Below are 19765 nucleotides of genomic sequence, written 5' to 3' on the forward strand. Positions count from 1 at the left end.
ATTACTTTGTAGAAACCTGTTGTCACTCTGATATTAAAGAGGTTTTGTTGCACTTTTTTTTGGGCCAAAAAGCCAAGTCATATTGACCATAATTGATTTATAGAATCAATAAAAGGGTGAAAACATCCAAGGGGGTGAACACTTAAAGGCTGTAGATGCAGAGTGCTGACAGTAATCTTGGTCCATATCCATATGCACATTGAGCATAGAGAGTAGCTGTACTTATATAGATAGGTGGTCCTTATACTTATGGTCTGGTTTGCTTTAACAGCTCATGAAGAACAACATGAAAATCATTCTGTTTCATAACCAGCTTAAACTCTCAGGAGCTTTATTCACTTCGCAAGAATAACCACCAAAGTTTGTGATCTTGATCTATTGACATCCCTGACCACCGAAATTCCCCTTCCACCTCATTATTTCAATGCCAGACATGTTTTTCTAGTTATCAGTATCCTTTTATGATGCAGACTTGTGTCTGCAGAAGATATGTAAGTTATCTTAAAGCTCCAAACTGAATCAGACAGGCTGAGATCAGCCAGTAACAGCACAATGACAACTGTAAATCTTCAGTGTATAAATAACACTGACTTAAAAACACCATGTCATCCCAAACGCAAGAAAAAAAAATCTTCCTTCCTTTCCTGCTTTCAATGCAACCCAGGCACAGCCATAAAAACAAGCTTATAATCTCCCTTGGAGGTCAAATAAACTTCAGCTTAAAGTCAGGGTTTGTTATTCAGAGCCATGCTGTACCTTCACAGTAGGCATTATCATCTCGCAGCGGGCGGAAGCCATCCTTACAAACACAGCAGTCTCCTGCCTCCAGGTTCACACAGTCGGAGTGCTCCACGCAGCTGTGGCCCTCTGAGCAGAAGTCATGACCTGCGGGAGGCAGGGAGAGGAAAAAGGTTGAGACCCTGAGGAGAGGAGAGGAGTGGAGTGATGGGGGCTTACAGGGCTGCTGGAAAGGTTATGTCACAGAATCACAACCTTTTCTCTAGGTGTTCAAACTGAAGCTCTTTCCTGAGGCATATAAGGGCAAAATGACATTAACTGGGTAGGATTTCTATTTAAAAAATTCCTTTATGTGTTCTGATTCAGTCATAAAATTAAGGTGAATTAGTATAAGATGCAGAGGGTTTTCCACAAGTCCTATGTTGCTTTTAGCAGCTATTGATTTTGATTATTTTTTATAAGCACGGCAGAGAAACCTGTAATGTGAGGGGAAAAAAGCTTCAAACATTCATAATCCATCACAAATACATGTGTAAACTTATACATAGACTAAATAAAACATGGACGTAGCCCATGTGATGTCACCCACTGGTTTCAAAAGAGGCATTTTGAAGCTGAACAAAGGCTGATGCCATGTTGGATGCTATAACATTTGATAACAAACAAACTTGTCTTCTACAGCAGTGGTTCTCAACTGGTTTAGTCATGGGACCCACCATTAACTCCATCAGGAAAATTGTGACCCAAATTTTAGAGATTTTTTGGTCAATCAGATGTATTTAATTAAAAAAAAAGTAGATTGATTGGGCCTAAAACAGTACAAAAGATGCAACAAAATAATGAAAAAGGACAAAACACACATTTTTAAAGTGTCTCATAGACAATTTGGTGCAATTTTTCCCCAGACACACATCTGAGACCCACTGAAAAGGGCTTCGCGACCCACTTTTGGGTCCTGACCCACCAGTTGAGAACCACCGTTCTACGGCGTCCTATATCAATTGTGTGGCTCACAGCAATTACATTCAGAGTTGCTGCCAAACATGGGAAAAAAAAAAAATTGTGGGGTAATGGCTGACTTCATCAATCAGGGATGTCGCAGTGATACCCTACACCTCTTGAATGAACAATCCCGGGCCAAATGTCTGAATATTTTCAACAAATCCAATTCATAAATGCATATTCAATTTTGGATCTTGAAACAGAAAGTGACTGAACAAAGAGGCAGGACATGCACACCATTATAGAAACCCTTAACTGATACGCATACACTTTTTCTCACTTCCACATTGGCTTTATTTTTTCAGCATGGGAGGTTGCAGGGTGGTTGTAAATAAATGGTTGTAATGGTTGTAAAATGTATTTTGCATTTAGGATGGTGTTGCCTCCGTACCTCTGCAGACTTTGCAGCACCTGTCACTCAAGGTGATCTGCTCCGACTCAGCGCAGTTGAGCTCCGGACAGGGCTCACTGGGGACGACTCGATGCATGGTCCTGTCCTGTGATGGGAAACAAAATAATCACAAGTTACCTCTTTGGTCTGCTGCCTTCTTTGTTTGCAGAGGGCCTTCCAGTAATTATGAAGGCAATTATTCATCTACTCTAGTGTGTTTCTTCTCTCTCTCTCTGCTCTTTACAAACCAATTAATCACTGGTCAAAAGACGTTTTTTTTTCTCTTTAAACTCTCCTGAAAGGGTTAAAAAGATCTGTTTTCCCTTTCTCTCTCACCATTTCCTTGATGATTTACATTATGATTCATGATGCATCTTTATTAAACAAACAGTGAATCAATCTTCTGGATTATCCCTGCATGTGTGGTTAGTCAGAGTGTAAAACCTGATTAGTGGATTCCTTTTCCCAGCATGCCTTTGGCAGGTCTCTCTAATGATCTAATGCGTGTCCGTCTGACTGATGGTAATTTAGAATCATTAACACGAGGACAAAGACTTTTAAGACTCTTTGTTGCCACAAATTGTTTAATACAAATTTTGATATACAGAATTTGAACTAATAAAGTGCAAATACTTTACTTTATTAAAGGCAATTTTAGATATCTTTTCTTTACTTCAGTATACGTTTTAACCCTTTCTTTTATCCTCTTTATGTTTAAACACTGAGCTGAATCTGTATTTTGTATGTATTACATGTTAAAACAGCCTTGTTTCTTCAATTTTAGTTTATTTATGAGGAAATAATTATTATTTTTAATTGCAATCATCTTTCCCAACATTAAGTCTGATTTCAACCTCAATACATAGGACAATGTAACATAAAATTCACTTCTTTGGTCAATACATGACTGAAATTTATACAAGATAGACATGCCACAACACTAATGATTCATTTCCTACATACAAAATAGTCAAAAAGAGAAAAAATCCCCAGTTAGCTCATTTAAATACCTGAGCAAAGTCCGTGGTACTTAATTACAGTACCATTCCTCCAATCTTTAAATGCATAGTTAGGCCAAGGTAAAGTTATAGGTTGATTAGGTCAGCTGATTGGACAGCTATTCTTGTCTCAGTATTAGCACCATTGGTAAATCAACATCCTGACTGGTTAATGTCTAACTCCTCCAAAGTAGGTGATAATATACCCCCTTTTAGCTAGTCACTATCCCAATTTCCTCTAGTTTAGGACCAAAACAGGTGTATTTATACTTTATGCGCAAAATATTTGGCTACACCTGTTGATTTCTGAATTCAGGTGTGTCATTCAGACCTGTTGCCACTTGTATGAAATCAAGCACCTAGCCATGCAGTCTCTATTTATGATACAAAATGGATCATTTTGAAGAGCTCAATGACTTCAAGTGAGGCACTGTGATGGACACCACCTTTGCAATAAGATGGTTTGGGAAATTTTATTCCTGCTGGATATTCTAATGTCAACTGTAAGTGACTGCATTTTTGGAAAGTGAAAGGATTTATGAACAACAGCAACTCGGCTACAAAGTTAAGTGGATGAGAGATAATGGTACAGGGCTGTTTTTCAGGATTTAATGCTTCAGCATATCAAGACATTTTAGACAATGCTATGCTTCCAAACTCTGTGGCAACAGCTTGGGGAAAGCCCTTTTCTATTCCAACACGACTGTTCCCCAGTGCACAAAGCAAGGACTACAAAGACATGGTTTGATGAGTTCAGTGTGGAAAAACTTGACTGGCCCGCACAGAGCCCTGACCCTACAGCATCATCATCATCAAAACATGCTCTACAGAATAAATGGACTACAAATTCCCACAGACAGCCTTCCAAGAAATGTGGAGGCTGGTGTAGCTGCAAAAGGGGGGGCACCTCCATATAAAGTACATGTATTTGAATACAATGTCATTACAGTCTCTGATAAATGGTCAGGCAATACTTTTGTACTAAGTATAACTAGAATGGTGGAAGGGGCTAACAGAGATTCTGTGGACCCTTTTCTATCACCAGTTCAAGGCAGGACAATTGGACTTTGTGTAAATCAGGGATGCACGATACTGGATTTTTGCCAATTTACGATATGCCAATATTTACAGATTCATTTTAGCCAATATCAGTGCCGATATTTAAATATGTTTTACATAACTAAAAATTCTGTCCTTTTAACACAATTTAACATTTGAGGATGGGTAAAGCGAACTTTTTTTTTAAAACACACTTTAAAGTTTAAAGAATGAGGATGATAGGTCTGTTGATCCAGCCTAAAACTTCACTAATTTATTAGTATATATGCCCAAGTTTTACATGATATATGCTGATATTCACAGCCAAAATATCAGATGTAAATATTGTCAGATATTTTGGATATCTGCTGATATCGATATCTGCCTTTTTTAGCTAATATCTGCCGATACTGATATCAGGCCGATAATATTGTGCATCCCTAGTGTTAATATCAAAAAAGCATAATGGTGGAGCTATTTGGTCACTGAGCTGGCATTAAAGGCAGTTAGAGAGGCAAAATGACATTACTATGAGTACTGCTAGTGTTTCTTTTGCTGCCACGGCTAAAATTAGAACAGCTTGTATTACTGTGAATGTGTATGTACTTTTGAAACATCGCCACATGAAGCCATGACCTCTACACATATAGACAGATCATATTCAGGGAGAACTTTGTCAAGTTCTTCTTCAACAACTTCCCAAACAAGCTCCACCGTCTTCTTGTTCTTCCACCCACCACCCAAAACTTGCCCCGCCGCCCCTCCCACAGCCAGCAGGCAGACAGAAGATCAGAGGTGTGACAAGCAGCTGTCAGGGGAAGCCTGCAGGAGTATGCAACGGTGGGCTGACTGACAGCGCTCCCCGTCCCTGTTTCTTTGATCTGCCTGGGACTGCCAGTCAGTTCACGGGGACCACAGATGGGCCAGGTGTGGCCAAGCAAGCCAGACAGCTGTCTAGGGCTGCACATCCTAATGGAGCGCTGCAGAATTCATGGAGGAGCGGCAAGATACGATGGAGACGGATGATTAAAAACTTCAAATCACTTTTCTTTGATTGATTGGTCCTGTCTGGCGTAATGTCATCAAGTGAATTAGTCCCAAAAGTGAGCAACCCACCCATCTGGAGCAGCAGGCAGACAAAAGCAAATAATCTGAATAATTGGGAAATGAATCTGATTTGGGACCAGTGTGATATCTGATAATTAGGACTGAAGAATGGCTGTGGCATCCTGTGATTGACAGGTGCAATGCACTGCCTTCCAAATGTGAACTTAATTAAAAGGATTTTGCCAATTTCTCTCAAGCACAAACAAAATGATGACAAGCCAGATGAATGAAATTCAGCTGGAGTGGACAGTCCTTCATGCCGGCTCATGGCAGACTGAGTTATCTGCTCAATTTGAGCCGAGGTAGCTGCTGAAAGAGTATCTAAGGAGCTAGAGCACACAAACACATGGAAAGTTATCTCATATAAGTGTTTATTTACATAAGCTGTTTTGGTGTCTTTTCCTGCAGAGGCTTGATAAAATAATTTAAAGAAATATGTGTGAGTTTGTTTTCTCTCTCTCTCTCTCTGGATGTGTAGTCATGACTTACCCTGCATTCAAACAGCAGACACCTGCCAGCAGAGTCACGCACAGCCTTCTGATCGCCGTCCACCAGCTCTCTTCCACCAAACATGCAAACAGCTGGCCAAGAACACAGACATCATCATCATATATACACACAATGAGCACATGAAAAAATTGTTGGTAAGAAAACATTACATTAGCACAGTGTTTCCCAACCATTTTTCCTTGAAGCTCCCCCTACATGTACCTAAGAAAAGCCGAGCCCCCCCAGGACCCAAGGGAGAAGGAAAAGTGAGACACTGCCGTCAAAAGTCAACATCAATTTAAATTGTTTCACTGATGAAACCCTATAAAAGGCCTATGCATGCTTTTCTTAGAGACCTTTGTGTGCACTACTTTATAACTGCTTTATCATGGTTTTAGTCAATATTTACAAATCTAATTTTGGCAGTCTCACAGCAGACAAAGCCTCACAACCCCCCCCAAAGATTTCTGGTGCCCCCCCTGGGGGGTCCCGGACCCCAGGTTGCAGTAGTACATTCAATATAGCAACCTGTATTATCTTCTTAGTTTTTCAAGATCTAAAAATACTTAAAAATTATTTGGGATAGTCGATTTAAAACTGCATACTGTATCTCTTTGAGAAGTAAAAAACTCATTTTTGTGTCTATTCTAATTTCTTAAAACTAATTTATGAGTGGTTAGAAACTACCCAAATCCCTTGTCTCAACAGTTTGTCAGTTGTAAGTATTAACAGCAAAACTTAGGTATAGAAGATATATTTTATCAGTAACACCAATAGAAAATAATAATAGATGTTTTTTTTGTTTTTTGTCTTCATTTAGAGAGAACAGGGCAAGTGATAGAGTGGAAATCAAGATGCAAGAGTGAGGAATGATGTTTGAGAAAGGAGCCACATTTCGGATTCAAACAAAAAATAAAAAAATATCAACATAAGAGGAAACATGGCATTCAGTTACACAAAATACTGGACAAAAAAGGAGGTATTTGTTTTCTAATTTCACATTTCTCTGTTTGAAGTGAAAATCAAAACCAGAACTAGATTATAAGAGGCAATGGAAAGAAATAATTGTTAATTGTTTTTTTTTTTCTGGAGGAAATAAAGAAATGAGCAAAATTAAAGCTTGTTTCAACTACCCAAAAAGACCATATGCCACTAAGACTCTTAAAAGGACCTCCGCATGATCAGTCAGATTCACTATATTGGATAGAAATGTGTGTTGGTATGTGTTTACTGATTGCTTGTGTTCGCAGTGTGTCATCATTGCTGTATTTCTGGTCATTAAAGGCTATTAAAGGTGCATGGGTCCGTGTTTATTTGCATATAAAGAAGGAACGGCTTAGGTAATCACTTAGACAATGAGATATGATAAGAATCAGGCCGCGTGAAAATAGTACTCAAAGCTGTAAACAGTCAGGACTGTTCACCCAGGTAGTCTCACTCTTGCTCTCTCTCTCTCAGAATAGAATAATACAGACACCATAAAATCAGCTCTTTTTGCCTCTATGACTATATTCAATTAAATTTACACTAAGAGTAAAGTCTTCATGAGTTTCTCTTTACTAACAGTGCAATCATGTTTATTATAAAAAAAACTGATTGGCAACTAATGCATAGAAATAATACAAGCTGAGGATCTATGAAAGCTTATGATGTCACTCTACCCTGCGGACTAAACATGTCGGCCTCCTGGTGACTTTATAACATTAAATGTTCTCAAAATGCAGATATCTGTTGAGTGTTTTAGTTCAATATACATATAAGAGATACAAATATATACAGTTGCAATCAAGAATTCAGCCTCAGGTTCAGTAATATTCTTGGGTCTGCAACCACCTTCTTCAAATCCCACCAGAGATTTTCTATGAGGTTCAAGTCAGGTGGCTGTGATGGCCATTGTAGGATCTTCCAGGACTTCTGCAACCAAGCTTTGGTGAAATTTGAGGTATGTTTGGGATCATGCTCCTGTTGGAAGGTCCAATGACGCCCAAGCTTCAGTTTCCTCACAGACGGCATGACATTTCCTCCAAGGATTTCCTGATACCTCTATGAATCCATCTTGCCTTCCACCTACTGCAGGTTTCCAGTGCCAGAGGATGCAAAGCAGCCCCAGAGATCCCTGAGCCTTCACCATGCTTAACTGTGGGCACAGCGTTCTTTCAGTGTATGCTTCATTCTTCTTCCTCCAGACGCTGATACATCATGCCAAAAAGTTCCAGTTTGATTTAAACACTCCACAGAACAGAATCCAAAAACATCTGATGCTTATTTATATGATTTAGAGCATACTGGAGCTGACTTTTTTGTGACAGTAGTGTGTACTTCTCGGAGTTCTGGCACGGAAACCGTCTACGTTCAGTACCCGTCTTACTGTACTCACTGAAACCTCAGTCCCTGTTGCCACCAAGTTTTGCTGGAAGTCTTTTGCAGTCAGTCAAGCATTTCTCAAAACTTGCCTTCTCAGATGTCTGTCTTGATAGCTTCCTTTTTCTGCCCCATCCAGGTGTAACCACTGTTCCTGTAATTTTGAACTTGTGAATTATGCTTCCAACACCATCTCTAGGAACATTAAGTGCCTTTGCTATCTTTTTGTATCCTAATCCTTGTTTGTGAGGGGGAATGATCTCTTCTCTTAACTTTTTGGATCATTCTTTTGACTTTGCGATATTTCTAACATGCACTCAACAAACCCCGCACAGTTAAGGTATTTCATTTGTTCCAGCTCAAGTAAACCTGGTACAGCTAGTGAAGGGCTTGATTAGTTGCATCACGGGTGCTTGAAACAACACTAGGTTTGCATATTCAAGCTGTAGTGAGGGATTCTGTTCAGGGGTTGTATAATTCTGAGACTGGAGAAGTCATTTTAAAGGGGACATATAATGCAAAAATCACTTTTTCAGGCTTTTCTAACAAAATATGTGCCCCTGGCCTGTCCACAATCCCCTTAAGTACCAGAAAATCATGGTTTCTTATAAGCCTGTCTGTGCAAGAAAATCTATCGATCCTCAAATGGACTCTATGTTGTTTCTTTCTTGAAAAAAGGACAATCATTATCTAACAGTTTGATATAACAGTAGTTTTTTCATGCTCTTAGACAAGCAGAGTCTTTACATATAAATACAAACATTTTTACTCCACTGCTTTGCCAAGTTTATTAATTTTTAATACAGAGCTACACCCCTGCTTTGGCTTTGGGCATGAAAACTGGCAGAACAACAGGGCTCTTATGTAACAAATCTGTTTCACACATGTGATAAAAATCCGTCCTTGTTATTTAGAGCTTTATAAAGCCCTCAGGTAAATTAAGTCAAACCAAATCAAGCATATCAAACCCAATTAAGCAGAGCTGCTAAGGAAGTGATGGGCTAATTATCATTTAGAGCGAGAAATCACTCCTTAATGCAACACTTTAGGGGGATCTGTTTAGTTTAATAATGAGGCAAAAATAAGCACAGAAGTGTTTTAGGTCAGGCAGATTCAGGCTGATAGGAGGAAGGGAAATGATTGGCACAGCAGGCCAGAGTTGTGTTTCTTAAAAGCAGAGGACTTCTGAAACAGCCATTTGTCGCTCTACTTGATAGACCATCGTGTAAAAAAAACAGACTCCTCCCTGCACGGCCCCTGTGCTGCCAGATAAGGCTTTAATTTGGAGAATGAATCATGTCTTTGTAGCGCGGGAACTTGCTGCTCTCTTCTCTGCAAAAGCCAGAGCATGCGTAATTAGCTGCGTGTTTGTCTACCTCGTTGAGATAAGTGTGCACAGGGGTGTTGAGTTTAAAGGGGATTACGTGCTGCATGTTTATGTTTGTGCATCCCAGCAGCAGATTGGGAGTCGCGCTTTAAGCCCCTGGTGTTGTAGCCATGACCTCACAGGATGGTGGTAACGATGCCGACGGGAGCCGATTACACTCCATGGCTAACGTTCTTTTAGCTGATATTGAGTTCACTCCGCAGCAGTAAAGTCAGCTTGCGTGAGAGCTCTACAAAGACACGCCTGGAGTCTTCCTCTGTTTTTTGTGCAACATTTCCTATGTCACAGGTGAGAACAGAAACATTCAATGCTAATTAATTCCTCTTTGTGCAAGGTTTTTCCATATGATGATTGGCAGCTCTGTCTGTAATTTAAAAGCAAACACAGCACATCTCCTCTAGTTTCATTTAGCTTAATATCAAGGGTGAAAAAAGGCTAATATCCTCTGAAATCCGCTGATATTGGGAGGGGAATTGAAAGAATATGAGATGTAGTGTGCTGCGGTTAGGAGGCTAATAAGAGTTCATTGCTGAACTGAGAGACTTGTGGGGAAAAAACAGACAATCCATGTAGATACGGGATGAAACAGAATTATTTATCCTACGAGAAGCACTCACAAGTAAAAACAAAAAGAAAAGGACACTTAAGAAGACACTTCTGTCCATAAGAGCGTGCATCATTTCAGGCTTTTAACATTTCTTTCATCCTTACTTTTATCATGGCCCAAGCACCATAAATAGGGACTACTTTTCATCACATGCAGAGGTCCCCCTTTTACTGGCTCATGTCAGTGTGACTGGTGGCCATCTGTGTTTTGAAGCCAGCTAGTGAATAATTGATCGATCCATGTATATGCAAAAGGTTGGGACGTATCTCAAGAGGCATGTTAGGAGGTAGCTTAGCAACACAGCAGAGGCCTGGTCAATTGTCAGCTAGTCCTTGTGGAGGCGTGATGCATGCTCTAAATCTGGTGGTGGTGCTACTTGTGTGTGTTGTTGTTTCTGTTGCAATTGTGTCCATGTTTGTATGAGTGTGGGAGGGTGACAGGGTTAAGGGTGCTTGACTCACGCTGGCACTCCTTGCAGCAGGCACCCTTCACGTAGGCAGGCGCCGTGCCCGCCGGGCACTGAGGGGGAGGGCAGGAGATGGCCTCACACTGCACCGTGCCATTCTAGGGAAGAGAGAGACAAAACATGGTGTTTAAAGAAAGACTGTAACAAGTCAAATTATGTTAAATACTTCAGACTGATAATGATAGACATATCATTAAACTTATTAGAAAAAAACAGGAAACTGATTATATTTGTGCCCTTTGTCAGAGACCCTGCATAGATGAAAAAGTGGCCAATCTATTAGATAATTTGAAGAATATTAATATAACAAAGATAATATTATGACTGGTCTTTAGGAATAGAAATGACACATACCATTAAATTCTGTAGCTTCAATAAAAAAAAATCCATACAAAAAAAATAACAGCCATTTTTATTTGCATTATTATTATAAAGGTTGTGCATAATAATGTCCATGATATTAGCATAACCAATCACAACAATAACAATAATAATAGGAAAAGAAATAATTATAAAAGCCATCATAGCGATATAACAAATTCAACCAAACAATACCACAATACTAGGAGTACAGACCAGCGCTGGTCAGTCCATCCTCTTCCCTTTACTTCCTGTTTTGAATCAAGGACTCTGTTCATTAAAAATGACACATCATAAGGCTCATTTATTGAACAGAGAGCCGGCATTTTGTTTTCATTCATGCGTTTTTCTAGATGAGTGAGAAATGCACTTAAAAATGCACCGCCATGTTCATGCTGGAGGTGGTCCCAGGAGGGGCATGCGCTCTATTGTCCCTTCTGGAGCATATGTACATCCTGGGACTGCTTCCAGTAGGAAGTTGAAAGTGCACTTTTCAGTGCATTTCTCCCTCATTAAGAGAAATGAACAAATGAAAACAAAACATTGTTTTTGCTTATTTTATACCCCTGATGAAGCACCAACTTTACTGAATAGAGTCCTCAATTCAAAACACATAGTATTGAGAAGGAGACTGTGGAGGTAGATGGTTTTTGTTGCCTTGTTCTTCTGTTTGCTTCTGCACGTGTCAAAGTACTTTGTAAATCCATGTTTTCAAAAGTGCTTTACAAATAATGTTATCATTATCTTTATTATGATTATGATATTATTGTTTTTATTATTATTATTATTATTATTATTATTATTATTATTATTATCATCATTATTATAGCCATGATAGTAATAACAGCCATAAGTCATGATAACTGCCATTACAATAATATCCATGATAGTAATAGCCATTAAAAAGCATTATAACAGCCACAATAACTGCCATAATAATAATAACAGCTATAATAGCCACAACAACAGCAGCAGTAATAATATTATACATAGATACACACACATAAACTTACACACACAGTAAATCAGACACAAATACAAAAGAGCTGTTCATCTTTAAAGTATAATTGAAAAAAAAAAAAAAAACGCCAAAGAAATGGTTGTCAGCAGAGCAAAGCATTGAAAATGGTTTAAGTATCACATACTCTTAAACTAAAATGGATTTTTGTTATGTGGCACTATTTCAGGGGCAAGGACATATTTTACTAGAGGACCCATTCACAGCTTTGGCAGGGGATGTGCCGACGGTCATTCACTGCAGGCAAGCTTACTAATGATGGGTACCTCTGTCTCTACTCAACCCAGAGTAAGGTCTAGGGATAAGAGGGAGCAATATACAGCCTATGTAAGCAGCCAAAAAAACTACTTATCATTTTATCTCTTCATTTACCTTGGATAAGAGGAAAGACGCCAGGCTAAGCTTACCTCACCAAAACTAAAAACCACATACAAGAACCCAGAGGTCTTTTTTCAGCTTCAGATTTCATTTTGAGCTTTTATACCTTTTTTCAGATAGGACAGAAGATATAGTCAGAAACCTGAGAGAGAAGCAGTAGGGAATGACCTGTAGAAAGAAGTCACATGCCTAATTTAACCCTACAATGCTGCTGCCTGCATCCACAGATCATAACGCCTGCATGCATCAATTTAATACTCACCACCTTTAATAATCACTGAACAATCTCTTCTATTGTTGTTAGATTCTTTACATCACTCTGCATGCTCCTGACACAGATGCTTACATCATCAAACAAGGCCTATCTACCAAGAGTCCTTTTAAACAGAAAACACTCCAAATCTTTGAAAATACATGCAAACATTCAGCAGATCTCCACAATAACCCTTTAGTCAGTATAACATATTCAAATGCTCTCATCAGCTTCCTCGTCTCTGTAATTAACATCACCTCCACGGATGAAAGCTCTGTGACAGCGACATCTATGAACCTGATCCACATAATTGATAACATCTTAATGCATGACCTTTGAATTTTAAAGGTCTCCACTAATTGCCACACATAAGGTAAAGAACATATCCCATCTAATTCCTTAATTGCAGCCCAGGAATGGCAACACACAGTTCCTGGCATACGGAGCGATTTCATTGGATGAGTGGGCAGAACAAATCCCTGATGATAATTATCATCTGTCAAGAGCAATTAGGTTCGGTGCACTGAGAGATATGTGATTTCGTTTTTTTTTTTCCTGTTGGGTTAGTGGTGTGTGAAGGTTTCTCATTGGTTGGATGGAGGGGAATGAGTTTTATGTTCCAAAGTTGAGTAGACTGACAGGGGGTGAAATCTGTTTGCTGATGTGCTACAAGCCCCACATCTCCAATCGCTTTTAATTTTCTTTTTGGCAATTATTCACACTTTAAGCAGCAGTAAATTAGACCCTTGAGAGAGTCGAGCATTGCTAAGCGCTGTTGTTCATGTGTCTAATCCAGACTACCGTGCAGGTTTTCAATAGAGCCCCTTTTTTTTGGGTAACTGGGGCAACCCTCGTCTAATGCAGGGAAATAATGAGAATACAAGCTATTGGCAATGTTGGGCCCCCTGTGCCCTGTACACCCCCTGCACCCAAACACACCCCCACCTTCACCCACTTGATGAACAGGGGAGTTAAACAAAGCAGAGACTTACAATGGATGAGATAAACACAGAAAGACATAACAGCACACTAGTGTAATGAAAAATGCATGTCCTCACACTGACATAAACACAAAGAAATCTGGCCACCCATTCTCACACACACAACAAAAACATCCATTTATTTCATGACACCCTAGCACGCCTGCAAACATGCATGCATGCATGAAACAATCACATACAGTGTCATATACTATATCCAATATATTCCAGATCCAGTGTGGTAAAACACACAAAATACTACACATTTAATTAAACTGAATGCCCTCCCTGGCTCTTTATTACTCTGGCACACACACTGTTGAGAACCCGTGTACGCAGCCCCACCGAGCATGTGCAGTTCCTGCAGCCATCTGTCCAGCCCTCGTCCTCTCTGTAGACGACCCCCTTGACGCTGCAGGTTCTTTCACAATAACAGCCGTCCAGACCATTCATCTTCTCCTCAGCCCTGGACAGCTGCTCGCACCGTCCCCCACGGAAAAACAAAAGGCGAGAAGGAGAAAGGATGAGAGTCAGCCTGCTTCTACGTCTATATCCACATGTAGAAAGAAGATTGCAGGAGCAGAACAACAGCATCACAAAAGTCACACATTAGACACCAATTACACACACTTCCTGCAACAGGAGTAGCCAGTGTCTAATGTTGAAATGTCACAGAGTGCCTGTTGCTGTGCTCATTAATAAGAGCATCACAATGGCATGTAGACTTTTAGCATAATACAACAACTGACAATTATAACAGCTGTCTTAACATGTATGTTTTGATGTTTAAGTGTGAGATTAGTACTGTTTAGAATCTGTTGTTCTATCATATTTAATTGTTTTAATTTTTAGTTTTAGTGTTTAGAAAAAAATATTAAGAATTTAAGTCACATTTTAGTCCTTTCTACCCTTCATAGTCTAGTTTTAGTCAATGAAAACTCAAAAGCATTTTGAACAGGTTTTAGTCAACTGAAGTCCTCACAGTGCATTCTAAAGGACCCTCTTCACTTCTAAAAATTAATTTTTATTCCCTTTAATCTACACTCGGTTCCCTGCCATGACAAAGTGAGAAAAGGTTTTTAGACATTTTTGCAAATCTATTAAAAATAAAAAAATAATCAAAGCTCCTGAGGAATGGAAGGCAGCTGAGCTAAATTTCAAGTGTTTTTGCAAAGGGTCTGAATACTTATGGCAATGTACTGTTTCCATTTTTTTATTTTTAATAAACTTGCAAAAATTTCAATTTTATTTTTTATACTTTGTCATGATGGATTCCTGAGTGTAGATTAATGACAATAATTTTTTTTTTTTTTTTTTTTTTTTTTTTAACTGTAGCATCAGGTTGCAACATAACAAAATTGAAATATGTGTGGGGGGGTCTGAATACTTTCCGAATGCACTGTACATTTTAGTCCTTACTTTTCGCAAGATTCGCAACATTTCTTTTCCATGAAAAAGCTTGATCACCTGACACCTGAGCTTTTGTTTGGAATGCATTTTCACTTTCTCCCACTTATATGAGATAAAGTACAACATTAGCCTTGTCTTTGAACAGAAATGTCTTTAAAAATTTATTTTCCAAAATTAAAAAAATAATCCTTAAAATTTCACAGATATATCCTAAAATTCATGTGAAAATTCTAAAACATATATTTCTTTAAGGATCCCATATAAAGTTCCCCAAAATGTCTTCAGTTGGTGCTCGGATTTTTCATGAACCTAATACAGCCTGTATAGTCCAGTGGTTTACATCGCTGACTTTGATACAGGAGACTGGGAGTATAAATCCCCGTCAGGGCACAAACGACAGCACCATGAACACCTGTCTATGTCACAGATGAATGATGCTTTGGATAAAAGTGTCCGCTAAATGACATGGTGACATCGTAAAGCCAAAGTGTGGGTTGGCCCACCACTGGTGGGCCTCAGAGCTACTGCAGTTGGGCTACAAGTGGTCAGTTAGGATTACTACAAATACTTGAAATAATTTTTAAAATTAACTCATATCACCCTTTGATAGCTTATTTTCTCTGAACCAGTGACATAGTTTAAATGGTATTGGATTAACTGGTGACACTCACTTCATTTTAAGAATCCATTGGTGCCTTCAGAGACAATAATGCTACTAGGATAGAGTTTTCTGAGCCAAAGAGTACGTTTGAATTTATAAATATTATAAAAGAAAATTTTAATGACTTTGCAACCATCTGATCAAAACAAAATAAATGGCAGGGCTCATTAAATGTACTCTCAAACACTTTCTAAGTAATTAAATCACTTCAACAACCAAACATTTTAATTCTTTTTCTGAAAAAACAAAGGAAAATACTTTTGTCTCATGTTATAGTTGTACAAAGGTTTTTGGTGGGCCCCAGGGGATTTTCAGGTCTCAAACTGGGCTGCAGAGTACTTACATTTGGGAATGACTGGCCTAAACATTTGATAGAAAAATAGCCCCCAATAATTCCATGTCGATTCTTGAAAATATTCAAGAAATTTCCCCAAATTTCAATACAAATCCCTTCCAAAATATTGTCCAATTATGTCAGATAAATTCCACTGAATTCCATGAAAATGACAGTAAGATCTAAATAAATTCCCTGAAATTTTAATGAAAATCCCTAAAAAATGTTGAAGGACAAACCCCTCCCCCTAATTTTCAAAGGAAAAAAAAATGAAAATAAATTTCCAAATAAGTTTCCTTAAAACCCAAACATATTTCCCAAATTCCCATGAAAGCAATAAAATTAATAAACAAATAATGCAGTGTTCCCCAAATCTTTAGACGAAACTCTCTAAAACATACAACCTTATTCATTTAATTTTGGTAAAAATACTTTATAAGCGTCAAAACAGCAAATTCTTCCAAACATTTAAAGCTAAGTTCTGAATCTTTAATGGACATTTTGAAAAATTATCTCAAAAATTCTAATAGCAGACTCTTAGCGATACTCCTAAATTATTATCACACTCCTTATTGATAATATTAGTAATATTTACAGGACTATTTGTCTATTATTTGGTGGAAGTTTGAGAAAATATAATGTTTTAACTGAACTCTTACCGTACATCTATTTAATATGACTAATAAATGAACATTTCTCCTTTAAACAACTGCATTTATTCTGAATTCTTGTTGAGTCTCTTTCACAGAAACTAATCTCACTTTAATCAGAGTTTTTATCATCAATAAACTATCTTTAGCCCTTCTTAGTCCTGTCCTCCTCATTAAAAAGGCTGTTATTGAGTTTTTGTTAATAAGGTAACATGGTACTCTACCTTGCTGGATGTCTTTGCAAGTATGTCCTGCAGTTCCATAATTTTCTGCACAAGTCCATGGAAATCATTGCAGGTAGGGCATGCTGGGACACAAGAGGAAACATGGAAGAGCACGTTAAGATAAGATAAGAGAGAACCGTATTATCCAAAAGGATGTTCGTGCACCAGTTTCCTCTAAGACCAGAGATAAAACAGAATAAAATAAGAAATCGTTGAAAGAAAAGGCACAAAAGAGCATCAAATAGAAGAAAAATAAATCAGTTACCCACTTCTATGATTATTTATGGTTTTATATCGATTAATGCAGGTAAATACACTGTATTAAATACTGTACATAGGTTTTTATTGCTCTCCAAGAGAAATAATGCATGATTTCCTGAAAAGCTGAGTTAAAAATACATATTTTATAAAACTAGGAGAGTTCAATCAGCTGTAGTAGGGGCTGCTGGGAGAAGATTAATGAACTTTTTACTGTGCAACTCAGTCCATTTATTAATGTTAATGTTAAGGATTATGACTACCTAGAGTATTAACAGCAGCTGACACAGATTTGAAAAGGTTTAACACTGCGGCAGACTACAATGAGTACAAAAAAGTTCACACAGACTGTGACCAAAGATGGGATTAACAGAAGTCTTTGATTATTTTAATCATTTTAAAACCTTAAAATACCTCAACGTGTGCAAGTCAGAAAATTACAGACTGACTCTGAGTGGAATCACCATGCTTCTGGTTCCTACTGGAGTGAGATGACCAGTAAGTATTTAAGCTATAATAAAAGCTGTTAAGATTTAGTAATAAAAGGTATTGAGCTTCATTGCTTCCTTTATTATCTCCTTGAGCACAGATCATGCCCTTTATGAAACTCTTTATAGAACATCTTCTACTGAAAGGAAAGAAAATATGTCCCATATATCCTGGCATCAACTTTGTCAGAATTATGCACCATCCATGAAACTAACTGATCAACATGATTGTAGTGATTGTAGTAAATGTCACCGTCACTGAAGTAACCCAGCATTTTAGTATAAATGTAGGTGCATACAAGCGATGAGAAATATTCTCATTCTCTCTCAGCATGAGTGCCATGTCACTTTGAGGAGTACTCAGTTATATTACTTTATATTTATCACAATCTCCAATAAATTAATCAATCAGTCATTTGTGTCTCCACTGTGAGATATCAAAGATTACATTGATGAAAGTTTAATCACTGCCACTGTTTTAAATATGTTAAAGATAATCATTTTTAATTGTTTGTCTCATTATGATAAAGAGTTAAACACATAGTGTGTAATTTCTGCCACCATGGGCCTTTCAACCAAAACAGTAACACAATATGACAGACCAGCTCCGCCAATCTCCACCGTCTACTTCCTGTTTTGAATAAAGGACTCTGTTCAGTAAACACAGTATCTTATAAGGCATATTTGCTAAACAGAAAACCAACGTTTTGTTTTCATTAAAAAAAATTCTCAAAATGGAAGAGAAATGCACTAAAAAGGCACTTCCTGGTCTTGCTGGAATCCATGTGCACTGGAAGCAACACTAGAGTGCACGTGCATCCTGGGACCACCTTCAGCATGAACACAGAAGTGCCTTTTTCAGTGCATTCCTCCCATATTTACTATGCCTTATGAGGTGCTGTTTGTATTGAACACAGTCCTCAATTCAAAACAAGAAGTCTTGATTATTGAAAAGGAGGTCCTGGAGGTGGGTGCTGGTCAGTGCTGGGCTTTACTTGCTGGAAATGCTTACAGTGGGGGACTCAAAATTAGAGGTGAGTTTAGCCAATGGCATCCTTTATAAACTGACATGACCTGTTAAGAATTTCTCTGTCTTTGAAATGTTTGGGAAATATCCACGATACTTTCATTGAGGTTTTCATGTTTCATTTGCCACACAACACACCAAGACACCTATGAATAATGCTCTCTTTGTCTCTGGTAGATTGCAGTTCTCATGCAGCCAACATTTCCACCTAGAGTAAATGAAGCTCCCATTAACAGAATGGTTTTCATTTCCTCTTATTTCCACTTTTCCTGCTCCTTGCAACATTTTTCACCGAGGTCAAGGAATTGTGGATATGAAAGCACTTGGGGGTGATTTTTTGGGTCTTTTCAAATTGACCCTATGTCTGCAGAGAACATTTAAACCATTCCAACCCAATATTGCTTTTAAAAAAGACTAAAAAAGAAATACTTTATTGGATGTATATTCTGATTTTTGTGCTTTTACCCTCCTAGAGGACATCATGCAGTTTACACAGCTATAACTGTTCTCCTCTGGGCACTTCAAGATGAGTGGAGACTCTAAATCCCTGTGAAAATCATTTTAAACTGTGAGATGTTTGTGTGTTATCCCTGATAGCATGAAAAACATTTTATCTGCAACAAACCGCACAACCAGATACTTAGCATGAGCTGTAAAAACACACATCTTACAAACAAAATAGTGCCACCTTCAAAGAGGAACAGAAAACTGCAGCACCAATGTTTTGCCCCTGAACTTTTGCTACATGGCTTTAAAAGCTGCTGCAGCTTGTCTGACAGGGGAGACGGGGGGAATTCGCCCTTTTACTGACAAATGCAAAAAAAAAGACAAAAAAAAAACATCAAACCAAACTGTTGCAAAGAGAGGAACTGTTTCTCATTCACTAAGCTGTTTTAGAACCGTTTTACTCAAGCGACTCTTCCTAGAATTTAACTTAAAAAAGCTAAACCAGTGCAATCAAGTGGTTTGCCGAATAACTGCCAGGGGTAATTTGAATTAAACATCCAGCTAAAAAGCGTCTGTAATGTGTTCAGTAAGAGGTTGCACTCACTTCTGTTGAGATCTGGACACTGTGAGATGTAACCCTGCGGCATCACCAGGATCTCCACGTCCTGCATCACCCCCTGCACAAATAGAAAG

The 19765-nt window shown here is 38.3% G+C and overlaps 1 protein-coding gene across 1 annotated transcript in view; it reads right to left on the bottom strand.

Annotated features, from left to right (window-relative positions):
• Positions 1-19765, bottom strand: part of nell2a (neural EGFL like 2a) — a 152558-nt gene that overhangs the window by 88639 nt on the left and 44154 nt on the right. The window contains exons 6-12 of the mRNA XM_041795785.1: positions 19677-19749; positions 16853-16935; positions 13919-14047; positions 10580-10682; positions 5764-5855; positions 2132-2237; positions 757-885 (exon numbers count right to left, since the gene is read on the bottom strand). Coding sequence (XP_041651719.1) covers positions 757-885; positions 2132-2237; positions 5764-5855; positions 10580-10682; positions 13919-14047; positions 16853-16935; positions 19677-19749 — 715 coding nt within the window. The remainder of the gene's footprint in view (positions 1-756; positions 886-2131; positions 2238-5763; positions 5856-10579; positions 10683-13918; positions 14048-16852; positions 16936-19676; positions 19750-19765) is intronic.

Source organism: Cheilinus undulatus, linkage group 9, assembly GCF_018320785.1.
Source record: "Cheilinus undulatus linkage group 9, ASM1832078v1, whole genome shotgun sequence".
NCBI lineage: Eukaryota > Metazoa > Chordata > Actinopteri > Labriformes > Labridae > Cheilinus > Cheilinus undulatus.